The 27211-nt window shown below is 38.6% G+C and overlaps 1 protein-coding gene and 1 long non-coding RNA gene across 2 annotated transcripts in view; one reads left to right on the top strand and one right to left on the bottom strand.

Annotated features, from left to right (window-relative positions):
• Positions 1–26586, bottom strand: part of kif19 (kinesin family member 19) — a 59367-nt gene extending 32781 nt beyond the window's left edge. Inside the window, exons 1-2 of the mRNA XM_061907685.1 lie at positions 26217–26586; positions 21614–21694 (exon numbers count right to left, since the gene is read on the bottom strand). Coding sequence (XP_061763669.1) covers positions 21614–21694; positions 26217–26255 — 120 coding nt within the window. The 5' untranslated portion in view covers positions 26256–26586. The remainder of the gene's footprint in view (positions 1–21613; positions 21695–26216) is intronic.
• Positions 19681–22027, top strand: LOC133557317 (uncharacterized). The gene is made up of 4 exons (XR_009807746.1): positions 19681–19867; positions 19991–20181; positions 20305–20495; positions 20619–22027. It is a non-coding gene; the product is annotated as an uncharacterized LOC133557317 (long non-coding RNA).
• Positions 26587–27211: the final 625 nt, after the last annotated feature.

Below are 27211 nucleotides of genomic sequence, written 5' to 3'. Positions count from 1 at the left end.
ACTGCTATTCACATGAGAATAATGCTGTATATTAGACTGTATTTATATTATTCACTTGTGAATATTGCTGTATAATAGACTGTATTTGTTATTCACATGTGAATAATGCTGCATAATAGGACAGTATTTAAGTTATTGACATGTGAATAATGCAATATAAAAGACTTTATTAATGTTATTCACATGTAAATAATGCAATATAAAGGACTGTATTAATGTTATTCACATGTGAATAATGCTGTATAATAGACTGTATTTATATTATTCACATGTGAATAATGCTGCATAATAGACTGTATTTATATTATTTACATGTGAATAATGCTGTATAATGGACTGTATTTATGTTATTTACATGTGAATAATGCTGTATAATAGACTGTATTTATGGTATTCACATATGAATAATGCTGTAAAATAGACTATTTATGTTATTCAAATGTGAATAATGCTGTATAATGGAATGTATTTATGTTATTCACATGTGAATAATGCTGTATAATAGACTGTATTTAGATTATTCACATGTGAATAACGCTGTATAATAGACTGTATTTATATTATTCACTTGTGAATTATGCTGTATAATAGACTATATTTATGTTATTCACATGTGAATGATGCTGTAAAATAGACTATTTATGTTATTCAAATGTGAATAATGCTGTATAATGGACTGTATTTATGTTATTCACATGTGAATAATGCTGTATAATAGACTGTATTTATGTCATTCACTTGTGAGTAATGCTGTATAATAGACTGTATTTATATTATTCACATGTAAATAATGCTGTATAAAGGACTGTATTTATATTATTCAATTGAGAATATCGCTGTATAATAGACTGTATTTATGTTATTCACATGTGAATAATGCTGTATAATGGACTGTATTTATATTATTCATATGTGAATAATGTTGTATAATATATTGTTTTTATATTAGTCACATGTGAATAATGCTGTATAATAGACTGTATTTATGTTATTCACTTGTGAATAACATAAATACAGGATCGGTGCGGCGTCTTCAGTAATGCGGACGTTGTACCGATCCGTTGTGGTGAAGAAGGAGCTGAGCCGGAAGGCAAAGCTCTCAATTTACCGGTCGATCTACGTTCCCATCCTCACCTATGGTCATGAGCTTTGGGTCATGACCGAAAGGATAAGATCACGGGTACAAGCGCCCGAAATGAGTTTCCTCTCCCTTAGAGATAGGGTGAGAAGCTCTGCCATCCGGGAGGAACTCAAAGTAAAGCCGCTACTCCTCCACATCGAGAGGAGCCAGATGAGGTGGTTCGGGCATCTGGTCAGGATGCCACCCGAACGCCTCCCGAGGGAGGTGTTTAGGGCACGTCCAACCGGTAGGAGGCCACGGGGAAGACCCAGGACACGTTGGGAAGACTATGTCTCCCGGCTGGCCTGGGAACGCCTCGGGTCCCCCGGGAAGAGCTAGACGAAGTGGCTGGGGAGAGGGAAATCTGGGTTTCCCTGCTTAGGCTGTTGCCCCCGCGACCCGACCTCGGATAAGCGGAAGATGATGATGATGATGATGACTTGTGAATAATGCTGTATAATAGACTGTATTTATATTATTCACATGTGAATAATGCTGTAAAATAGACTATATTTATGTTATTCACATGTAAATAATAGTGTATAATAGAATGCATTTATGGTATATACATGTGACTAATGCTGTCTAATAGACTGTATTTCTATTATTCACATGTAAATAATGCTGTATAATATACTGTATTTATATTATTCACTTGTGGATAATGCTGTATAAAGGACTGTATTTATGTTATTCACATGTGAATAATGCTGTGTAATAGACTCTATATTATTCACATGTGAATAATGCTGTGTAATAGACTCTATATTATTCACATGTGAATAATGCTGTGTAATAGACTCTATATTATTCACATGTGAATAATGCTGTATAAGAGAATAATGCTGTATAATAGACTCTATATTATTCACATGTGAATAACGCTGTATAATGGACTGTATTTCTGTTATTCACATGTGAATAATGCTGTATGATATACTGTATTTATGTTAACATGTAAATAATGCTGCATAATAGACTGTATTTATATTATTCACATGTGAATAACGCTGTATAATAGAGTGTATTTATATAACTCACATGTGAATAATGCTGTATAATAGACTGTATTTATGTTATTCACATGTGAATAATGCAGTGTAATAGATTGTATTTATGTTATTCACATGTGAATAATGCTGTATAATAGACTGTATTTATATTATTCACATCTGAATAATGCTGTACATGTAGATATATATATTAATAGGCTATAATTTTTTATTGTTTTTGTTTTGTCTTATTTTTATTTTTATTCACTTTTTGGGTTCATTATTCTAAAGCAGCGGTCCTCAAACTTTTTTCTTCCAAGTACCACCATAATGACCATCGTTAAAATACAGTAGCGTAGTAGGCCCAAGTATTCCTTAAAAACAAGGCAGGATTCATCTATTTATTTTCTTGCCACTGTATAATTACACACAGTTTGAACAGTAACACTGTGTGCAAAATAAAACAAACCCAAAACAAAACCTGACTATAACAACAAGCCAGTCTTTTTGAAGGGTTCCTCAGGTTCCTTCAAAGAGCCAAAAATATAATCTCTAAAACTTTCTGTTTTAACGTCTTTAAGTCTAAGTTCGTCATCAGGCAATTAATACTGGATGAACCGGCCAAAAGACCCCACATATGCTATACCGTCGGAAATGTCTCACTCGCGCCTATGGCGGTACTTTAAGTTGGCGACAATTTGTGTTACCATGGTAACGCTACATTTGCTTGCTTATACCCCAGAGTCAAAAACCTTGGTACTGACACCTGTGAACTGTTAGCATAGAAATGTTAGCATGCTAACAAGCTAATATTAGCATGCTAAATTACTTTGACAATTTAAAAAAAAAATATTCCCGACTTCCACAGCCATACACCTTATAGCCCTGTTACTTGATATTGAGACATGCTAACTGTTAGCATGCCGTCGTTAGCATGCATGCTAACAAAAGCATGATATATTTTTAGCTACATTTGCTTGCTTTTACCTCAAAGTCAAATACCTTGGTACGTGACACTTTTGAACTGTTAGCATGCAAACGTTAGCATGCTAGCAAGATAATGTTAGCATGATAAACTTTTTTTTGCTGTTTTTTAAAAAAAAATGTTCCCTACTTCCACAGCCATACATACACCTTACAACCCTGTTACTCAATATGAGACATGCTAATTGTTAGCATGCCGTCGTTAGCATGCATGCAAACAAAAGCATGATTTAATTTTAGCTACGTTTGCAGTTAAAAAAAATATTTTTCCTACTTCCACAGCCATGAACCTTACAGCCCTGTTACTTGATATGAGACATGCTAACTGTTAGCATGCATGCTAACGTAAGCCTGCTTTCATGCTAAAATAAGCATGATATATTTTTAGCTACATTTGCTTGTGTTCACCCCAGAGTCAAATACCTTGATACGTGACACTTGTTAACTGTTAGCATGCAAACGTGAGCATGCTAGCAAGCTAATATTAGTTTGCTAACTTTTTTTTTGCCGTTTAAAAAAATATATTCCCTACTTCCACAGCCATGAACCTTACAACCCTGTTACTCGGTATGAGACATGCTAATTGTTAGCATGCCGTCATTAGCATGCATGCAAACAAAAGCATGATATATTTTTGAGCTACATTTGCTTCCGTTTACCCCAGAGTCAAATACCTTGATACGTGACACTTGTTAACTGTTAGCAGGCAAACGTGAGCATGCTAGCAAGCTAATATTAGCATGCTAACTTTTTTTTTTGCCATTTAAAAAAAAAAGTTCCCTACTTCCACAGCCATGAAGCTTACAGCCCTTTTACTTGATATGAGATGTGCTAACTGTTAGCATGCATGCTAACATAAGCTTGCTTGCATCCTAAAATAAGCATGATATATTTATAGCTACATTTGCTTGCGTTCACCCCAGATTCAAATACCTTGGTACGTGACACTTGTGAACTGTTAGCATGCAAACGTGAACATCTTAGCAAGCTAATATTAGCATGCTAACTTTTTTTTTTGCTGTTTTTAAAAAAAATGTTCCCTACTTCCACAGCCATACACCTTACAGCCCTGTTACCTGATATGAGACATGCTAACTGTTAGCATTCCATAGTTAGCACACATGCTAAGTGTTACATTTTAATGTAAGCATGCTAATGTTGTGAGCTAGCGCTATAGCTCATTTTGCTTCCGGCGATCTCCGGCCAGAGGTCCAGGGCGCAGATAGCAGACTCATCAAAATTCCCGCGGGAATGTTCTAGTCACCATATATGGTCACTATGACGATAACGATGTCATAAGTACAAGTACACGTATCACCGGGGGATTGTGTAAGTCTGTTGTCAAACACCAGAAGGTTTGTGCTCAGATCTTGATTGGTGCTCAGTGCGTTTTCAAGAGTGGCCTCTCAGTCATGAGGAGTATTACCAGAAGGGCCGCTACTAAACTATGACCCGCCTCTCAGTGACCACGCCCCCTCCCGCATTCATATCGGAAAGCACACAGTAGGCGGTAGTCCTTATATCACAGGTGTCAAACTCAAGGCCCGGGGGCCAAAAAGGGCCCGCCCACTTCATTTTAAGTTTTAAAAATAAGCCCAGCGTTTCAAAACGTTATTGTAGACTCGACACTTGATTTAAATACAGCATGCCACATCATTTTAATGTGACCTGCCAACACAAATACTGTATGTGCTGTGCCTGCAGGCGGTTAGTCTTTATATCACAGGTGTCAAAATCGCCCCGGGGGGCCAAGTCTGGACCACCTCATTTTAATTTGGCCCGCCGGGTCATTTTAAAGTGGCCCACCATATCATTCTAATTATGCCCCTTCATATTATTATAACGTGGCCCACCATATCATTATAAATTGGCCCACCATATAATTCTAATGTGATGCACCATATCATTATAATGTGGTCCACCATATCATTATAAAGTGGCCCACCATATTATTATAAAGTGGCCCACCATGTAATTCTAATGTGGCCCACCATATCATTCTAATGTGGCCCACTATATCATTCTAATGTGGCCCACTATATCATTCTAATGTGGCCCACCATATTATTAAAATGTGGCCCACCAAATTATTATAATGTGGCCCATCATATTATTATAATCTGGCCCATAATATTATTATGTGGCCCACCATGTCATTCTAATGTGGCCCACAATATTATCATAATGTGGGCCATAATATTATTCTAAAGTGGCCCACCATATTATTATATGTGGCCCACCATATTATTCTAATGTGGCCCACCATATTATTATAACGTGGCCCATCATATTATTATAAAGTGGTCCACCATATCATTCTAATGTGGCCCACCATATTGTTATAATGTGGGCCACCATATTATTATAACGTGGCCCACCATATCACTCTAAAGTGGCCCACAATATTATTCTAATGTGGCCCACCATATTATTATAATGTGGCCCACCATATTATTATAATGTGGCCCATCATATTATTATAAAGTGGTCCACCATACCATTCTAATGTGGTCCATCATATTATTATAATGTGGGCCACAATATTATTATAATGTGGCCCACCATATCACTCTAAAGTGGCCCACCATATTATTATAATGTGGCCCATCATATTATTATAAAGTGGTCCACCATATCATTCTAATGTGGCCCACCATATTATTATAATGTGGCCCACCATATTATTATAATGTGGCCCATCATATTATTATAAAGTGGCCCACCATATCGTTCTAATGTGGCCCACCATATTATTGTAACGTGGCCCACCATATCATTCTAATGTGGCCCACCATATTATTATAATGTGGCCCACCATGTTATTATAATGTGGCCCACCATATCATTATAATATAGCCCACCAGTAAATAGCAACGTTCATAATAGTTGTATTTATTATCAACACATTTGGAGGTTTTAAACCGCCATGTACATTTGCTAACGCTAATGAGTAGCATGTGTAAGGCAAATCCAATGTACAGCAAATTAAATGACTTACAGTATAAAACACTTGGTCGACATTTTTCAAAGGCAAAGACTAAATCCCGATACACTTCCGCCATCTATGGTTTTGGAATTGCGACTGCATGCAAAGTCTATAATGTAATACTTGCAAATGAGACAAAGTATAACAACTGGAAATCACGATTATTATTGTCACTTTTAAATAAAAAACACCAAAATTTACAGAAAGTCGGTACCATTGAGCACAGGTATTGATTCCCAGGTACCGGAATTTGGTACTATATCGATTAAAATATCAAAGTTGCGCAGCCAGGAAGTAGTCTTTGCCTTTAAGTTAGAATGTGCTAGCCTTGTCTTTTGTTGAAATTAAATTAAATGACTTACAGTATAAACACTTTGTGGACTTCTACTCAATGGCAAAGACTAAATAACACACCGAAAACCCGTACACTACTGCCATCTATGGTCTCGGAATTGCGACTGCATGCAAAGTCTATAATGTAATACTTGCAAATGAGTCAGGGTCAGAAAGCAAGCTATAACTATCTTATTATTTTGTGTGCTGCTCGCTAGTGCGTAATCTCTCCAAAAGGACGGACAAACCTCACAGAATCGCCTCCTTAGAAGGGATGATGCACAAAGGGGAGATTATCCACTTTCCCGGTTCAGACCGTCTATTTGTGGCCACTCGTTTAAAAATAAAAACAACAAGTCAGAGCTCTCGTCTGAGCCTCTAATGCAGGGGTCACCAACGCGGTGCCCGCGGGCACCAGGTCGCCCGTAAGGACCAGATGAGTCTGTTCTAAAAATAGCTCAAATAGCAGCACTTACCAGTGAGCCGCCTCTGTTTTTTAAATTGTATTTATGAGGGGGAGCAGTGAGCAGCAGCGGTGCCGCGCCTGGGAATAATTTTTGGTGATTTAACCCCCAATTCCAACCCTTGATGCTGAGTGCCAAACAGGGAGGTAATGGGTCCCATCCCATATTGGATGAGCTCGGGCCCAGCGGAAGCCGGCGGCGTTTCTGGGTGTTGTTGATAAATGGCTTTAGCTTTGCATTGTAGATTTTTAAAGATAAAATTAAAGTACCGATGATTGTCACACACACACACACACACACACTAGGTGTGGTGAAATTTGTCCTCTGCATTTGACCAATCCCCTTGATCACCCCCTGGGAGGTGAGGGGGAGCAGTGGGCAGCAGCGGGGCAGCGCCCGGGAATCATTTTTGGTGATTTAACCCCCAATTCCAACCCTTGATGCTGAGTGCCGAGCAGGGAGGTAATAGGTCCCATCCCATATTGGATGAGCTCGGGCCCAGCGGAAGCCGGCGGCGTTTCTGGGTGTTGTTGATAAATGGCTTTAGCTTTGCATTGTAGATTTTTAAAGATAAAATTAAAGGACTGATGATTGTCACACACATACTCACTAGGTGTGGTGAAATTTGTCCTCTGCATTTGACCAATCCCCTTGATCACCTCCTGGGAGGTGAGGGGGATCAGTGGGCAGCAGCGGTGCCGCGCCCGGGAATCAATTTTGGTGATTTAACCCCCAATTCCAACCCTTGATGCTGAGTGCCGAGCAGGGAGGTAATGGGTCCCATCCCATATTGGATGAGCTCGGGCCCAGCGGAAGCCGGCGGCGTTTCCGGGTGTTGTTGATAAATGGCTTTAGCTTTGCATTGTAGATTTTTAAAAGATAAAATTAAAGTAACAATGATTGTCACACACACACACACACACACTAGGTGTGGTGAAATTTGTCCTCTGCATTTGACCAATCCCCTTGATCACCCCTTGGGAGGTGAGGGAGAGCAGTGGGCAGCAGCGGTGCCGCGCCCGGGAATCATTTTTGGTGATTTAACCCCCAATTCCAACCCTTGATGCTGAGTGCCGAGCAGGGAGGAAATGGGTCCCATCCCATATTGGATGAGCTCGGGCCCGGCGGAAGCCGGCGGCGTTTCTGGGTGTTGTTGATAAATGGCTTTAGCTTTGCATTGTAGATTTTTAAAGATAAAATTAAAGTACCGATGATTGTCACACACACACACACACACACACACACACACACACTAGGTGTGGTGAAATTTGTCCTCTGCATTTGACCGATCCCCTTGATCACCCCCTGGGAGGTGAGGGGGAGCAGTGGGCAGCAGCGGTGCCACGCCCGGGAATCATTTTTGGTGATCTAACCCCCAATTCCAACCCTTGATGCTGAGTGCCGAGCAGGGAGGTAATGGGTCCCATCCCATATTGGATGAGCTCGGGCCCGGCGGAAGCCGGCGGCGTTCCTGGGTGTTGTTGATAAATGGCTTTAGCTCTGCATTGTAGATTTTTAAAGATAAAATTAAAGTACCGATGATTGTCACACACACACACACTAGGTGTGGTGAAATGAGTCCTCTGCATTTGACCAATCCCCTTGATCACCCCCTGGGAGGTGAGGGGGAGCAGTGGGCAGCAGCGGTGCCGCGCCCGGGAATCATTTTTGGTGATTTAACCCCCAATTCCAACCCTTGATGCTGAGTGCCGAGCAGGGAGGTAATGGGTCCCATCCCATATTGGATGAGCTCGGGCCCAGCGGAAGCCGGCGGTGTTTCCGGGTGTTGTTGATAAATGGCTTTGGCTTAGGCAAAGTAGAGTTTTTTAACTTGCACTTGCAGATGTAGCGACCAACTGTAGTTACTGACAGCGGTTTTCTGAAGTGTTCCTGCGGTGATATCCTTTACACACTGATGTTTCTTTTTAATGCAGTACCACCTGAGGGATCAAAGGTCTTTAATATTATCGCTTACGTGCAGGGATTTCTCCAGATTCTTTTTTTTCCACTTTTTTCTTTTCTGCAGTTAATGTTGATCCACTGTTTTTTTTTAGCACTGGATTTTTTTTTTATACACCATCCATTTTCTACCGCTTGTCCAATTATTTTAGAAATTTTTTTTTACACTTATGTTTTTGCATACATTTTTTTTACTTAAAAATTTTATAAAAACATTTTTTTTCACAATTTTCTTTTTTGCAGTTAATTTTCATACACTCATTTTTTTTTAGTACTGGATTTTTCTAATACACCAATTATCCGTGGATCCATTTGCTACCGCTTGTCCAATTATTTAAAAAATATTTTTTACATACCTTTTTTTTTACTTTGAATTTTTATACGCTGAATTTTTTTTTCACTTTTTACTTTTCTGCAGTTAATTTTCATACACTGATTTTTTTTTTCCAGCACTGAATTTTGTATACACCAATTATTTTAACAGCATTTTTTTACACTGATGTTTATACATCAACTTTTTTACTCTGAATTTTATTGTGCAGAATTTTTTTTCACAATTTACTTTTTTGCGATGAATTTTAATACACTGATTTTTTTTTATAACAATTATCCATCCACCCATTTTTCTACCGCTTATCCAATTATTTTTGGATATTTTTTTTTACATACATTTTTTTTTACTCAGAATTTTTATACGCTGAATTTTTCTTCACAATTTAATTTTCTACCATTACACCGATTTTTTTCAGCACTGAATTTTTCATACACCAATTATTTTGACATCATTTTTTTACACTCATGTTTTTAACATACATTTTTTTACTCTGAATTTTTATACACTGAATTTTTTTTACAATTAACTTTTCTTCCATCTATTTTTATACACTGATTTTTTTATGAACCAATTATCCATCCATCCATTTTCTACCGCTTATCCAATTATTTTTAGACATATTTTTTACATACATTTTTTTTTACTCAGAATTTTTATACACTGAATTTTTCTTCACAATTTAATTTTTCTACCATTAATTTTTATACACCGATTTTTTTCAGCACGGAATTTTTCATACACCAATTATTTTGACATCATTTTTTTATACTGATGTTTTTACATACATTTTTTTACTCTGAATGTTTATACGCTGAATTTTTTTTTACAATTAACTTTTCTTCCATCTATTTTTATACACTGATTTTTTTATAAACCAATTATCCATCCATCCATTTCTACCGCTTATCCAATTATTTTTAGATTTTTTTTTTACATACATTTTTTTTTTACTCTGAATTTTTATACGCTGAATTTTTCTTCACAATTTAATTTTCTACCATTACACCGATTTTTTTCAGCACTGAATTTTTCATACACCAATTATTTTGACATCATTTTTTTACACTCATGTTTTTAACATACATTTTTTTACTCTGAATTTTTATACGCTGAATTTTTTTTACAATTAACTTTTCTTCCATCTATTTTTACACACTGATTTTTTTATGAACCAATTATCCATCCATCCATTTTCTACCGCTTATCCAATTATTTTTAGATATTTTTTTTACATACATTTTTTTTCTACTCAGAATTTTTATACGCTGAATTTTTCTTCACAATTTAATTTTCTACCATACATTTTTATACACCGATATTTTTCAGCACGGAATTTTTCATACACCAATTATTTTGACATCATTTTTTTAAACTGATGTTTTTACATACATTTATTACTCTTAATTTTTATACGCTGAATTTTTTTTACAATGAACTTTTCTTCCATCTATTTTTATACACTGATTTTTTCTATAAACCAATTATCATCCATCCATTTTCCTACCGCTTATCCAATTATTTAAAAAAAATAATTTTACATACATTTTTTTTTACTCATAATTTTTATACGCTGAATTTTTCTTCACAATTTAATTTTCTACCATAAATTTTTATACACCGATATTTTTCAGCACGGAATTTTTCATACACCAATTATTTTGACATCGTTTTTTTATACTGATGTTTTAACATACATTTTTTTACTCTGAAATTTTTTACGCTGAATTTTTTTTACAATGAACTTTTCTTCCATTTATTTTTCAACACTGATTTTTTCAACACTGAATTTTTTTAACATAACATAATTTTTTTCCACATATGTTTTTACATACATTTTTTTTACTCAGAATTTTATTAAGATGATACTATTATTGTTAATATTGCACCTGGTCTGCCAGAGCATAAGAAGAGGTCGCATACATACTTATATACATACATACATGCATGCATATCTAAAAATGTGTCAAATATCAAATATTAATAACTAATTGTATCTAACGATTTTAATTACGATATTTTTTTATTATTTTATTAGTATTTTTCATTTTTTTCATTTTCTGTCAGGCACTTTGAATTTCCTTTAAGTACAAATTGTGCTTCATAAATAAACTTTCCTCGTCTAATCATATTGTTGTTTTTTTGTTATCATCAGCATCATCTCCCTCTATCGGTCCAATTTACTGTTTAAAAACAAAACGTACATTTTCCTTGTTTCCTTATTGGCCTGCAAAAAGAGGCGGGGCCCACAGGGGAGGGAGGAGGGAAAAGAAAAAAAGCAAAACAAACAGAAACAATGGCCCTGACCTTGCCCGACTGTCGCCATGGCGACGGGGCCTGCCCATAAAGCATCCCCCACTGTGTGCTGCTCGGCAGGCTCTCTCCGCCACGTAAACAAACGGGAAAACGTGTGCAAACTCCTCGAAAGTAAACACGCCGAGCGCTAAAACGTGAGGCGTGGCTTCACCTAAAGCCCCTCCCCCAATATAGGTGCGCAACAGGTGGTCTCGTAGTAGAGAGGGGGGGGAGAGCAGGTGGCGAGGAAGCTTAACCTGAGACACAAAAGCGTCCGATCAGCTCATCTCCTCCCAAGTCTTGTGGCAGGACAGCGAGATGTGCTGCTGACAGGACCTCCCCTCTAATCCGTCTGAGTACTCGACCTGCACACCATATGCTCTCTAAAGCACGCTTTGTGCAACCCCAAATGTGGAAAGAAACATATTGGAGCGGAAATACTAAATACTAATCCGTCCGGAGCCACAAAAAAAATTAAACGCCTTATATAAGTCTTACAATGAAGGCAACGCATGATGTAAGTGTCTATATTAGCTATAATAGCCTACTATCAAAATGACTTTAAAATACTTATATAAGTTTTAAAGTGAAGGCAACACATGATGTAAGTGTCTATATTAGCTATTTTAGCCTACTATCAAAATGACTATAAAAGTCTTATATAAGTGTTAAAGTGAAGGCAACACATGATGTAAGTGTCTATATTAGCTATATTAGCCTACTATCAAAATGACTATAAAAGTCTTATATAAGTGTTAAAGTGAAGGCAACACATGGTGTAAGTGTCTATATTAGTTATATTAGCCTACTATCAAAATGACTATAAAAGTCTTATATAAGTGTTAAAGTGAAGGCAACACATGGTGTAAGTGTCTATATTAGTTATATTAGCCTACTATCAAAATGACTTTAAAATACTTATATAAGTTTTAAAGTGAAGGCAACACATGATGTAAGTGTCTATATTAGCTATTTTAGCCTACTATCAAAATGACTATAAAAGTCTTATATAAGTGTTAAAGTGAAGGCAACACATGATGTAAGTGTCTATATTAGCTATATTAGCCTACTATCAAAATGACTTATAAAGTCTTATATAAGTGTTAAAGTGAAGGCAACACATGGTGTAAGTGTCTATATTAGTTATATTAGCCTACTATCAAAATGACTATAAAAGTCTTATATAAGTGTTAAAGTGAAGGCAACACATGGTGTAAGTGTCTATATTAGTTATATTAGCCTACTATCAAAATGACTATAAAAGTCTTATATAAGTGTTAAAGTGAAGGCAACACATGATGTAAGTGTCTATATTAGCTATATTAGCCTACTATCAAAATGACTATAAAAGTCTTATATAAGTGTTAGAATGAAGGCAACACATGATGTAAGTGTCTGTATTAGCCTACAATCAAAATGACTTTAAAAGTCTGATATAGGTGTTATAATGAAGGCAACACATGATGTAAGTGTCTATATTAGTTATAATAGCCTACTATCAAAATGACTTTAAAAGTCTTATATAAGTGTTATAATGAAGGCAACACATGATGTAAGTGTCTATATTAGTTATAATAGCCTACTATCAAAATGACTTTAAAAGTCTTATATAAGTGTTAAAGTAAAGGCAACACATGATGTAAGGGTCTATGGTAGCCTACTATCAAAATTACTTTCAAAGTCGAATATAAGTGTTAGAATGAAGGCAACACATGATGTAAGTGTCTGTATTGGCCTACTATCAAAATGACTTTAAAAGTCTTATATAAGTGTTATAATGAAGGCAACACATGACGTAAGTGTCTATATTAGCCTGCTTTTAAAATGACTTTAAAAGTCTTATATAAGTGTTATAATGGAAGACAACACATGATGTAAGTGTCTATATTAGCCTACTATTAAAATGACATTAAATGTCTTGGCAACACATGATATAAGTGTCTGTATTAGCGATAATAGCCTACTATCAAAATTAATTTAAAAGTTTTGGCAACACATGATGTAAGTGTCTATATTAGTTGTATTAGCCTACTATCAAAAATATTTTAAAAGTCTTATATAAGTGTTATAATGAAGACAACACATGATGTGTCTATATTAGCTATATAAGCCTACTATCAAAATGACTTTGAAAGTCTTATATAAGTGTCATAATGAAGACAACACATGATGTAAGTGTCTATATTAGTTATAATAGCCTACTATCAAAATGGCTTTAAAAGTCTTATATAAGTGTTATAATGAAGACAATACATGATGTAAGTGTCTATATTAGTTATAATAGCCTACTATCAAAATGGCTTTAAAAGTCTTATATACGTGTTATAATGAAGACAATACATGATGTAAGTGTCTATATTAGTTATAATAGCCTACTATCAAAATGACTTTAAAAGTCTTATATAAGTGTTATAATGAAGACAACACATGATGTAAGTGTCTATATTAGTTATAATAGCCTACTATCAAAATGGCTTTAAAAGTCTTATATAAGTGTTATAATGAAGACAATACATGATGTAAGTGTCTATATTAGTTATAATAGCCTACTATCAAAATGACTTTAAAAGTCTTATATAAGTGTTATAATGAAGACAACACATGATGTAAGTGTCTATATTAGTTATAATAGCCTACTATCAAAATGGCTTTAAAAGTCTTATATAAGTGTTATAATGAAGACAATACATGATGTAAGTGTCTATATTAGTTATAATAGCCTACTATCAAAATGACTTTAAAAGTCTTATATAAGTGTTATAATGAAGACAACACATGATGTAAGTGTCTATATTAGCCTACTATCAAAATGGCTTTAAAAGTCTGATATAAGTGTTATAATGAAGGCAACACATGATGTAAGTGTCTATATTAGTTGTATTAGCCTACTATCAAAAATATTTTAAAAGTCTTATATAAGTGTTATAATGAAGACAACACATGATGTGTCTATATTAGCTATATAAACCTACTATCAAAATGACTTTGAAAGTCTTATATACGTGTCATAATGAAGGCAACACATGATGTAAGTGTCTATATTAGCCTACTTTTAAAATGACTTTAAAAGTCTTATATAAGTGTTATAATGGAAGACAACACACGATGTAAGTGTCTATATTAGCCTACTATCAAAATGAATTTAAATGTCTTGGCAACACATGATATAAGTGTCTGTATTAGCGATAATAGCCTACTATCAAAATTACTTTAAAAGTTTTGGCAACACATGATGTAAGTGTCTATATTAGTTATATAGCTACAATGTGAAATAATGTTTTATGTATGTATACATAGATACATCTGTCATCTCTATCTTTTTTTTTTTTTTTTTTTTTATTTATTTATTTATTTTATTAATTTTTTTTAATTTATACTACCATATTGTATATGCACCTTAGGAGGAGCTGCTCCAATTTCGTTGTTCTTTGAACCTGTTCATTGCAATAATGACAATAAAAACTCTATTCTATTCTCTATTCTATATTAGGCTACTATCAAAAATATTTTAAAAGTCTTATATAAGTGTTATAATGAAGGCAACACATTATGTAAGTGTCTATATTAGCTATATTAGCTATATATATATATATATATATATATATATATATATATATATATATATATATATATATATATATATGCCTATTATAAAAAGGACTTTAAAAGTCTTATGTAAGCGTTATAATTAAGGCAACACACCGTGTAAGTGTCTACATTAGCTAAATTAGCCTACTATCATTTGTGGGAGTTGTGTGTGTCCACAACACCCGCCAGGGAATTAGTCACTGTTGAGTTGTTGCTTGTTTTCCAGGAATTGAGTCAAGGCCGTCAGACGCGCCCGCCTGTGGGCATTGATGTCCCGCGGCGTTAACTTCAGTGTTTACTTCATCACGTGATTAAGCGCGAATCTCGTAAAAGCCCTCGCTATCCCGCTAAAAAGGCGGCGCCGCAACAGAACGGCGGTAAGGTTTGCGGGATGGCAGATGGCGACGCCGTTACGCCCCTTCACCAGTTTGAGTCCCCTTAGGGGCGATGGACGGCTGACTAGCACTTATACAGCAGCAGCCGGCCTTCATAGCCCCCAACTCACCTCCCCTCTGTTGCAAGTTTTGTTGGTTCTATATAACATGTTTTGTGTGCTATGGCTATGAGGTTGTTTCCTTGGCCTCAGTCTGGACCCCCTCCCCGAAGTCCAGGCTTCGACTGAATATTTTTTTTACCGGAAGTTGGCAGACCCGTCAGCTGCACCATTTCTGTCTCCTTGTAATGTTTGTCTGATCTTCTTGGGCTTGATTCCCCTTAAGGGCGATGGACCGCCTCCGTAGCTCCCACTTACCTCCGCTCTGTTGCAAGTTTTGTTGGTTCTATATAACATGTTTATGTGTGCTATGACTATGATGTTGTTTCCTTGGCCTCAGTCCGGACCCCCTCCCCGGAGTCCATCCATCCATCCATCATCTTCCGCTTATCCGAGGTCGGGTCGCGGGGGAAACAGCCTAAGCAGGGAAACCCAGACTTCCCTCTCCCCAGCCACTTCGTCTAGCTCTTCCCGGGGGATCCCGAGGCGTTCCCAGGCCAGCCGGGAGACATAGTCTTCCCAACGTGTCCTGGGTCTTCCCCGTGGCCTCCTACCGGTTGGACGTGCCCTAAACACCTCCCTAGGGAGGCGTTCGGGTGGCATCCTGACCAGATGCCCGAACCACCTCATCTGGCTCCTCTCGATGTGAAGGAGCAGCGGCTTTACTTTGAGTTCCTCCCGGATGGCAGAGCTTCTCACCCTATCTCTAAGGGAGAGCCCCGCCACACGGCGGAGGAAACTCATTTCGGCCGCTTGTACCCGTGATCTTATCATTTCGGTCATGACCCAAAGCTCATGACCATAGGTGAGTCCAGCCTTTGACTGAATATTTTTTTACCGGAAGTTGGCAGACCCGTCAGCTGCACCTTTTCTGTCTCCTTGTAATGTTTGTCTGATCTTCTTGGGCTTGATTCCCCTTAAGGGCGCTGGACAGCCTCCGTAGCTCCCACTCACCTCTCTCTTGCAAGTTTTGTTGGTTCTATATAACATGTTTATGTGTGCTATGGCTATAAAGTTGTTTCCTTTGCCTCAGTTTGGACCCCATCCCCGGAGTACAGCCTTTGACTGAATATTTTTTTACCGGAATTTGGCAGACCCGTCAACTGCACCTTTTCTGTCTCCATGTCTTGAATGGGATTAATTTCCCCTCTGGCTTGATTTTCCTACGGGACGATGGACGGCTTCCGCAGCTCCCACTCACCTCTCTGTTGCAAGTTTTGTAGGTTCTACATAACATGTTTATGTATGCTATTGCTATGAGGTTGTTTCCTTGACCTCAGTCTGGATCCCCTCCACCAGAAGTTGGTAGACCCATCAGTGGCCCTTTTTCTGTCTTATTGTAATGTTTGTCCAATCTTGAATGGGATTAATTTCCCCTCGGGGATTAATAAAGTACTTCGGATTCTGATTTTGATTCTGATTAACTAGCCCGTTTTATTCAGTTCTGTCAGGGCTGTGTTGTTGTTGCTGTGACCCCGCCCACTCTCTATCCTCTCCATTCATGGCACCGTAAGTCCTTCTCCAGACAGATCCCTAGAATCCAGCCCGCTGCGTCACCGACAAGACGCACTGACCGTGAACCTCAGGTAACCTAAGGTAAACCGGCGTAACGAAGGGTTCCGCGTAGGACCAAAGAGCTAAAATGAAGACCTTTAATGAGGAGGAGCGAGCGTCCACGTGGGAGCGCTCGAATCCCTCGTGATGCGCCAACGCTGTCCTCAAGCCTGCCTTTAATTGAATTACTTCCCTAAACGCGGACAAACAAAACAGGAGGAAAAGACGGGCAGATTATCTCTCGGGTGAAACCCACCAAGTTGAAGACGATGAGGTCGGCCGAGCACGAGTGAGTCACCGGGATCGAGGTGATAACGCTGAGTCACGAACGCTCATTACCGGCAGCGCCGCCGTCATTATGGCGCCACTCGCAGCTGGCAGGCCGCTAAACGTCGCCCGTTGGGAGCGCTTTGACATAACAACGTGGCCGCTCCAGCTGCGACTCGGAGAGAGGGGGGGGGGGGGGGTGCGGGCACTGAGCGGTGGCTGACCCTTACCAGTTCTGGCTGGTCTGCAAAATAGCTGCATCACGTTCGGCTGTGCTTGTTACACAGAACCCAGTGACTCAGGCTCAGCGTATGCCTTGTTCATACCATTAGATGTGTGACGTACCAAAAGACCTGTCCAACAGCAACAAGTCAACCACTTCTATCACGAGTATCTAACCACATGTACAACACTCAAAGCCGGGACATTGCCTGGTCGACTTCCGTCTTGGTGCTTTTCATACAAAACAGCAATACTTAAAAGATGGTAAGAAGTACTTGACTACAGCAAGAATGTAGTCAATGTATTCTGGGTAAGTGTATTAATATAATAAAAAAAATAAACGTGAGACATTAGAGCAGGTCCGGTAGTGATCTCCTTTACACCTCTCTCTCCACAACCACACACCCTACATCACAGCCCTACGGCAACTCTGAAAGGAAAAAAACTCCTCCTCCTTTTCCTCACACTCTCTGTTAACTTGGGACACCCTGAACTGTTTGTTACACTAAGATAATTCTGGAAAATCCCGTATCTGCTTATTGTGTTACTAGTGTTTTAGTGAGATTATATAGTCGTACCTGAAAGTCGGAGGGGTGTGGCCACGGGTGTGGTGACCGCCAGTGTCTCAGAGGGAAGCAACATTTCTCGACGAGGCTAGGCAGCCGGGATGAGATTTTTTTGTTTGTTCCCCTCCTCCACGGTGTAAGCATTCGACGGTCGGGGGCGGTTGTTGGTAGGAGGCAAGAGAGTCCGCAGCTGCAGAAGGAACGACGCAGGCTCTCCGCTCATGTCTACGGTAAGAGCCGACTTAATACCACCATTTTCTCACCGAAACCTGCCGGTTGACATGTGGTAGGGAACCAGTTTGACCGCTCTGTTCCATAGTAAAGCTTCACCGTCATCTTTCGGGAATGTAAACAAGGAAACAAGGAAACACCGGCTGTGTTTGTGTTGCTAGGAGGCGACACACCTGCAGCTTTCTTCTTTGACGTCTCCATTATTAATTGAACAAATTGCAAAAGATTCAGCAACACAGATGTCCAGAATCCTGTGTAATTATGCCATTAAAGCAGACGACTTATTGCTGGGATCGGTGCTGGATCAAAACGTCCTCTACACGCGTCATCATACCGCGACGTTTTAGCATGATACTTTCTCCACGTAAACCAGCATCTTTTTGGATGGAAAAAATTGTGAGATTAAGTCGGCTCTTACCGGAGACTTGAGTGGATTATGCGACCTCCTCCTGTAGCTGTCAAAAAGGCAGCTGTGATCTCGGCTCCTCCATTGGCTTCTCTCAGAGACACTGGCGTCCACCGCAGCCCTCCGACTCTCAGGTATGACTTTATAATCTCACTAAAACACTAATAACACATTAAGCGGATAAGGGATTTTCCTTGTAAATGTGTCTAATTACATCTGAATCGCTCACGTCACCTTTTCTTTTTCTTTCTTTTTAGTGCTTCACTCTAACTTTCCTCATCCACAAATCTTTCATCCTCGCTCAAATTAATGGGGAAATAGTCGCTTTCTCGGTCCGAATCGCTCTCGCCGCTGGTGGCCATGATTGTAAACAATGTTCAGATGTGAGGAGCTCCACATTGGCTTCTCTCAGAGACACTGGCGTCCACCGCAGCCCTCCGACCTTCAGGTATGACTTTATAATCTCAATAAAACACTAGTAACACAATAAGCAGATAAGGGATTTTCCTTGTAAATGTGTCTAATTACATCTGAATCGCTCACGTCACCTTTTCTTTTTCTTTCTTTTTAGTGCTTCACTCTAACTTTCCTCATCCACAAATCTTTCATCCTCGCTCAAATTAATGGGGAAATCATCGCTTTCTCGGTCCGAATCGCTCTCGCTGCTGGTGGCCATGATTGTAAACAATGTTCAGATGTGAGGAGCTCCACATTGCCTTCTCTCAGAGACACTGGCGTTCACCACAGCCCTCCGACTCTCAGGTATGACTTTATAATCTCACTAAAACACTAATAACACAATAAACGGATAAGGGATTTTCCTTGTAAATGTGTCTAGTTACATCTGAATCGCTCACGTCACCTTTTCTTTTTCTTTCTTTTTAGTGCTTCACTCTAACTTTCCTCATCCACAAATCTTTCATCCTCGCTCAAATTAATGGGGAACTCTTCGCTTTCTCGGTCCGAATCGCTCTCGCTGCTGGTGGCCATGATTGTAAACAATGTTCAGATGTGAGGAGCTCCACATTGGCTTCTCACAGAGACACTGGCGTTCACCGCAGCCCTCCGACTTTCAGGTATGACTTTATAATCTCACTAAAACACTAGTAACACAATAAGCAGATAAGGGATTTTCCTTGTAAATGTGTCTAATTACATCTGAATCGCTCACGTCACCTTTTCTTTTTCTTTCTTTTTAGTGCTTCACTCTAACTTTCCTCATCCACGAATCTTTCATCCTCGCTCAAATTAATGGGGAAATCGTCGCTTTCTCGGTCCGAATCGCTCTCGCCGCTGGTGGCCATGATTGTAAACAATGTTCAGATGTGAGGAGCTCCACATTGCCTTCTCTCAGAGACACTGGCGTTCACCACAGCCCTCCAACTTTCAGGTATGACTTTATAATCTCACTAAAACACTAGTAGTACAATAAGCAGATAAGGGATTTTCCTTGTAAATGTATCTAATTACATCTGAATCGCTCACGTCACCTTTTCTTTTTCTTTCTTTTCAGTGCTTCACTTTAACTTTCCTCATCCACGAATCTTTCATCCTCGCTCAAATTAATGGGGAAATCGTCGCTTTCTCGGTCCGAATCGCTCTCGCTGCTGGTGGCCATGATTGTAAACAATGTTCAGATGTGAGGAGCTCCACATTGGCTTCTCTCAGAGACACTGGCGTCCACCGCAGCCCTCCGACTTTCAGGTATGACTTTATAATCTCACTAAAACACTAGTAGTACAATAAGCAGATAAGGGATTTTCCTTGTAAATGTGTCTAATTACACCTGAATCGCTCACGTCACCTTTTCTTTTTCTTTCTTTTTAGTGCTTCACTCTAACTTTCCTCATCCACGAATCTTTCATCCTCGCTCAAATTAATGGGGAAATCGTCGCTTTCTCGGTCCGAATCGCTCTTGCTGCTGGTGGCCATGATTGTAAACAATATTCAGATGTGAGGAGCTCCACATTGGCTTCTCTCAGAGACACTGGCGTTCACCGCAGCCCTCCGACTTTCAGGTATGACGTTATAATCTCACTAAAACACTAGTAACACAATAAGCAGATAAGGGATTTTCCTTGTTAATGTGTCTAATTACATCTGAATCGCTCATGTCACCTTTTCTTTTTCTTTCTTTTTAGTGCTTCACTCTAACTTTCCTCATCCACAAATCTTTCATCCTTGCTCAAATTAATGGGGAAATCGTCGCTTTCTCGGTCCGAATCGCTCTCGCCGCTGGTGGCCATGATTGTAAACAATGTTCAGATGTGAGGAGCTCCACAAACCTGTGACGTCACGCGCACATCGTCTGCTACTTCCGGTACAGGCAAGGCTTTTTTTATTAGCGACCAAAAGTTGTGAACTTTATCGTCGATGTTCTCTACTAAATCCTTTCAGCAAAAATATGGCAATATCGCGAAATGATCAAATATGACACATAGAATGGACCTGCTATCCCCGTTTAAATAAGAAAATCTCGTTTCAGTAGGATTGTAAATTGGCTATTTCTGGCAACTTATTTAAGTGTGTATCAAACTGGTAGCCCTTTACATTAATCAGTACACAAAGAAGTAGGTGTAGGTTTCAAAAAGGTTGGTGACCCCTGCTCTATGTTCACATGATACTGGTAGTTCACTCTATCTTCTAAAAAAAAAAACGCTGAGTAGGAAGGTAAGGTAAGTAAGTAGTGTTTTTTTTTTCCAGTTCCAGAACCAAAAAGTGACATCGGAGTTGCAAGCCGACACCGTGCACACCCGACACCTCTTGACCCTCCGCGCGCTCCGGGGTCAGAAATAATTAGGGGACGCCGTGCGCTCTCTCACCTGGTCGTCCAGCCGGTGGGCAACGATGGTCGCCGCCTCTTCCTGCTCGCCATCGCTGAGGGGGCGGATCCTCAGGGCGACCTGGCGGGTAATAAACACACGTTTCACCTCAGCGCAAACATTATTATAGCACCTAACCCAGGGGTGTCGAACTCAAACACAGAGTGGGACAAAATTTTAAACGGGTTGAACAAATTAACCTTCCATTTGAATATTTATTTTAACTCGTATTTACTTTTTTTCACCTTCTTTTACTGTCATAGCTCGGTTGGTAGAGTGGCCGTGCCAGCAACTTTAGGGTTGCAGGTTCGATTCCCGCTTCCGCCATCCTAGTCACTGCCGTTGTGTCCTTGGGCAAGACACTTTACCCACCTGCTCCGAGTGCCACCCACACTGGTTTAAATGTAACTTAGATATTGGGTTTCACTATGTAAAGCGCTTTGAGTCACTAGAGAAAAGCGCTATATAAATATAATTCACTTCAATAGGGACCCAAACAAGTTTTGCATTGAATATTGAACAAGCAAGGCTTATATAACATTAGTGACAAGCAAAATCCAGTTTCAAATAATAATAATAATAATAATTAAAAGAATATCAATGGCATATCAAATAAAATTTAAATAAAAATGTTATGTCTTTTTTTCTATTTGCAATCTTCTAAGGTAAATATTAATTTTTTTCCACAGGCTAATAATAAATCTGAAAATAAAATAACAATAATGAATGAACCAAACGTTCAAGCCTTGAGGTAGCAAGAGAAAATGCATGAATAAAACGACTTGTCCAGGGTGTACCCTGCCTTCCGCCCGATTGTAGCTGAGATAGGCGCCAGCGCCCCCCGCGACCCCGAAAGGGAATAAGCGGTAGAAATGGATGGATGGAAAACGTTAATTATGGGTCAGTTTGCTGGAAGTTTCCCCGGAAGAGTTAGTGCTGCAAGGGATCCTGGGTATTTGTTCTGTTGTGTTACGGTGCGGATGTTCACCCCAAATGTGTTTGTCATTCTTCTTTGGTGTGGGTTCACAGTGTGGCGGATATTTGTAACAGTGTTAAAGTTGTTTATACGGCCACCCTCAGTGTGACCAAACATAACATTTGGTTAGACCTTGGCAAGTTTCACTGCAATAAGGTGCTTTTGGTTGAGTTTTTGACCCCTCCTCTTGACAAAATCGGTCGGTTTTCTGACGTGGACTTGTTTCTTCAGCATTGTCCACACCTTTAAGTCAGGACTTTGGGAAGGCCATTCTAGAACCTTCATTCTAGCTTGATTCCTTTACCACTTTTTATGTGTGTTTTAGGGTCATTTTCCCTGTTGGAACACCGGACTGAGCCCAAGACCCAACCTCCGGGTTGATGATTTTAGCTGGTCCTGAACAATTTGGAGGTAATTCTCCGTTTTTCATTGTCTTGTTTACTCTCTGTAAAACACCAGTTCCATTTGCAGCAAAACAGGCTCAAAGCATAATACTACCACCACCATGCTTGACAGGAGGAATGGTGTTCCTGGGATTAAAAGCCTCACCTTTTCTCCTCTAAACATATTGCTGGGTATTGTGGTCAAACAGCTCAATTTTTGTTTCATCTGACCACAGAACTTTCCTCCAGAAGGTCTTATCTTTGTCCATGTCAGATGAAACAAAAATTTAGCGCTTCGGACACAATTTTAATTGGATTTTTATTTTTATTAAGGATCCCCATTAGCTGGTTGCCACAGCAACCCACTAGTCTTCCTGGGGTCCACAAACTCACTACAATATAAAGCATATAGTTATAATGACACAAATACAGAAACAAATAATAATAATAATAATAAATTGTATTTGTAAAAAAAAAAACACTTTACGTTGTGCAAACAACCTCAAAGTGCCACAGTGTAAAAAAAAATTGTAATAATAATAATAATAATAAAAACATCCATCCATTTCCTACCGCTTATTCCCTTTTGGGCTCACGGGGGGCGCTGGCGCCTATCTCAGCTACAATCGGGCGGAAGGCGGGGTACACCCTGGACAAGTCGCCACCTCATCGCAGGGCCAACACAGATAGACAGACAACATTCACACTCACATTCACACACTAGGGCCAATTTAGTGTTAATAAAAATAAATAAAATATAAAAGTAGAAACAGCCCATTAGCTAAAACCAACATGCATGTCTATAAAAAGGCTTTTTCTAAAAAGATGGGTTTTTAAGCCTTTTTAAAAGCATCCACAGTCTGTGGTGCCCTCAGGTGGTCAGGGAGAGCGCGTTCCTCAGACTGGGAGCAGCGGAGCAGAAAGCCCGGTCTCCCATAGTTCGCATCAATAAGAAAACAAGCAAACAATGAACAGTCATGTACATAATCACCATATAAATATAACGACACCAATACAAAACCAGAAAAATTTACAGACTCCGATTAAATATTGCTTTCCTTTTAAAAATGTGTTTACTTTCAATGCCGGTGAGAATTCGAGGCAGGTTATTCCAGAGCGATACAGTTCTATAAATAAAAGATTGCCTCAAAGCATTCTTCCTGGGACGAGGGAGTACAAAATGCTCCTCACTAGACGCCCTGGTATTATGATTTTGTATCGTGCTACTGTGAACTATTTGGGCCGTGAGAAAAGCAGGATTTTTACTACCAGTTACTGGTTTGAAAAATATCAGAGTATTAGCTAACAACCTGTTCTGCAATATGTTTGGAGGAGAAAAGGTGAGGCCTTTCAATCCCAGGAACACCATGCCTCCCGTCAAGCATGGTGGTGGTAGTATTATGCTCTGGGCCTGTTTTGCTGCCAATCAAACTGGGGCTTTACAGAGAGTAAATGGGACAATGGGAAAAGGAGGATTACCTCCAAATTATTCAGGACAAGCAAAAATCATCAGCCCGGAGGTTGGGTCTTGGGCAAAGTTGGGTGTTCCAATGGGACAATGACCCCAAACACACGTCAAAAGTGGTAAAGGAATGAAGGTTTTAGAATTGCCTTTCCAAGTCCGGACTTACACGTGTGGAAAATGCTGAAGATACAAGTTCTTGTCAGAAAACCAACACATTTAGCTGAACTGCAACAATTTTGTCAAGGTTCAAGGTTCAAAGTTTATTTGTCACATGCAAAGTAGACCAGAGTGAAATGTTTTTTCCATGCTCTTCAGATATTGCGTAGAGTGGGAGCCAAACACTCGTTGCAAACACAAAAAAATACAAAAAATGTCAAGAGGAGTGGTCAATAATCCAACTAGAAGCTTGTGGATGGCTACCAAAAAGCGCCTTATTGCAGTGAAACGCACTAAGGTGTAACAAAACATTACTTTTTACCCAGCAGATATGCTCACATTTTCAGAAGACCCATAACACATTCATAAAATAACCAAACTTCATGAATGTTTTTTCTTGTGACCAACAAGTATGTGCTCCAAACATTTGATCAAAAAAAAATAAAGATTTGTAGAAAATTATTGGAAGCTCAAGACAGCCATGACATTATATTCCTCACAAGTGTATGTAAACTTTTGACCAGGACTGAATATGTTGTATTTATGAGCATGTATTTCATTTAATATTATTATTTTTTACAGGAAACAAATTACTGTAAAATATTTGGTATTTTTATTTATTTATTTACGATTTATAATTATAATTGTAAGCTTGTGGATGGCTACTAAAAAGCGCCTTATTGCAGTGAAACGTGCTAAGGTGTAACAAAACATTACTTTTTACCCAGCAGATATGCTCACATTTTCAGTAGACCCATAATAAACTCATAAAATAAGCAAACTTCGTGAATGTTTTTTTTTTTGTGACCAACAAGTAAGTGCTCCAGATCATTTTATCACAAAAAAATAAAGATTTGTAGAAATTATTGGAAGCTCAAGACAGCCATGACAATATATTCTTTACAAGTTTATGTAAACTTTTGACCAGGACTGAATATGTTGTATTTATGAGCATATATTTCATTTAATATTATTATTTTTTTTACAAAAAACAAATTACTGTAAAATATTTGGTGTTTTTTTTATTTATTTACACTTTATAATTATAATTGTAAGCTTGTGGATGGCTACCAAAAAGCGCCTTATTGCAGTGAAACGTGCTAAGGTGTAACAAAATATTACTTATTACCCAGCAGATATGCTCACATTTTCAGTAGACCCATAATATATTCATAAAATAACTAAACTTTATGAATGTTTTTTTTTGTGTGAACACTTTATCACAAAAAAAATAATAAAGATTTGTAGAAATTATTAGAAACTCAAAGAGTTCTTTACAAGTGTATGTAAACTTTTGACCAGGACTGTATATGTTGTTTTTATGAGCGATTATTTCATTTAATATTATTATTTTTTACAGGAAAAAAAATACTGTAAAATATTTGGTGTTTTTTTATCTATTTAATAATTATTTATAATTATTTTATTAAAGCCAAGAGCAGTTACTCGATTTATGAAAGCAAAGGGTGGAAAAAAAAAAGATTTAAGTCAAAAACATCATAAAAGCCTATTGAGTTCTTCCATGTTTTGGTGTCTTTAAAGAATATAAATACCATGAAAGTAGTAATATTTCAGCGTACAAAGTATAAAAGTACACAAAATGGTTTTGTTGATTATACTTACAGTTAGTTGTTGCTCTTTCGATTCTCCAGTGTCCTTCATGCTCTCTTCGGCGCCCGGGTAAAGTGCATCACGATTCAGGGTCCGGTCCGTACCGTACCGTGCATATCTGAACCGGCATGTCACATCCGCCACCCCAATTCAGTCCAATTCTCGGTCCCACTTTTATATATATATAAATAAAAAAATCTATTCCGTTCTTCCTAGGGGCTCCGTCCAAGAGCGGCTCCTCTGCAGAGCCCTGGCCGGCCGAAAAGCGTCGACGATCGGCCACGAGAGACGCGTCTTCCCAGTGCGTGACCCCCACACCCCGGCTGCAGGTAAGATGAGGCGCACACCTGCTCACTCTTGCTTGCCTTTTTGCCCTAGGGGGCGGGGGGAAAGGGGGGCGTGCACGCGCGCGCACGTGCGTGTGAGTGCGTCGCTGTGGACGCGCACGTCGCCCCTGGAGACTCGGACTTGGTAAACAATCGTGACGTGTTTTGTTCCCCCCTAGTCCCCCCACCCTACTCCACGGCTAAATATTAGGCACGCCCCTCGCAGTGTGGCGATGCAATTCCCACCCCAAAAAATTAAAAAAAAAGATAAAATTATACATAAAAAAATATATAATGCATCTAACTCACAATTGGTGTCCATCATAAACTTTATATTAAGGGAAAAAACAGGAATTTCTTCCTTTTTATTGGTATTTTTTTTATATGAACGCATTTTCAGTGGCTCATGCAGCTTTGTCGACCTCTGCTGGCAAAAGTAAGTACTACAAGATCACAGTTTCAGCCCTTTTTTTAATGGTTTATCCTTTTTATGGTAAATGTATTTCGAACTTGCATGCAATTACAACACAATTCATTCTCCAGTTTCTCTTCACATGTTCGAAAAGGAGTAGGAAGAAGCAAAGCTTATTTTATCCTACCTCATTGCAATTGCTGTTCTCGTTCTGTTTTAAATGTATCCACAATATACTCCAGAAATTATAACGTAACATAAATAGATAG

Source organism: Nerophis ophidion, linkage group LG08, assembly GCF_033978795.1.
Source record: "Nerophis ophidion isolate RoL-2023_Sa linkage group LG08, RoL_Noph_v1.0, whole genome shotgun sequence".
Classification (NCBI taxonomy): Eukaryota; Metazoa; Chordata; class Actinopteri; order Syngnathiformes; family Syngnathidae; genus Nerophis; species Nerophis ophidion.
Note: the sequence above shows the minus strand (reverse complement) of the source record. Positions and strands in the feature narration are given on the sequence as shown.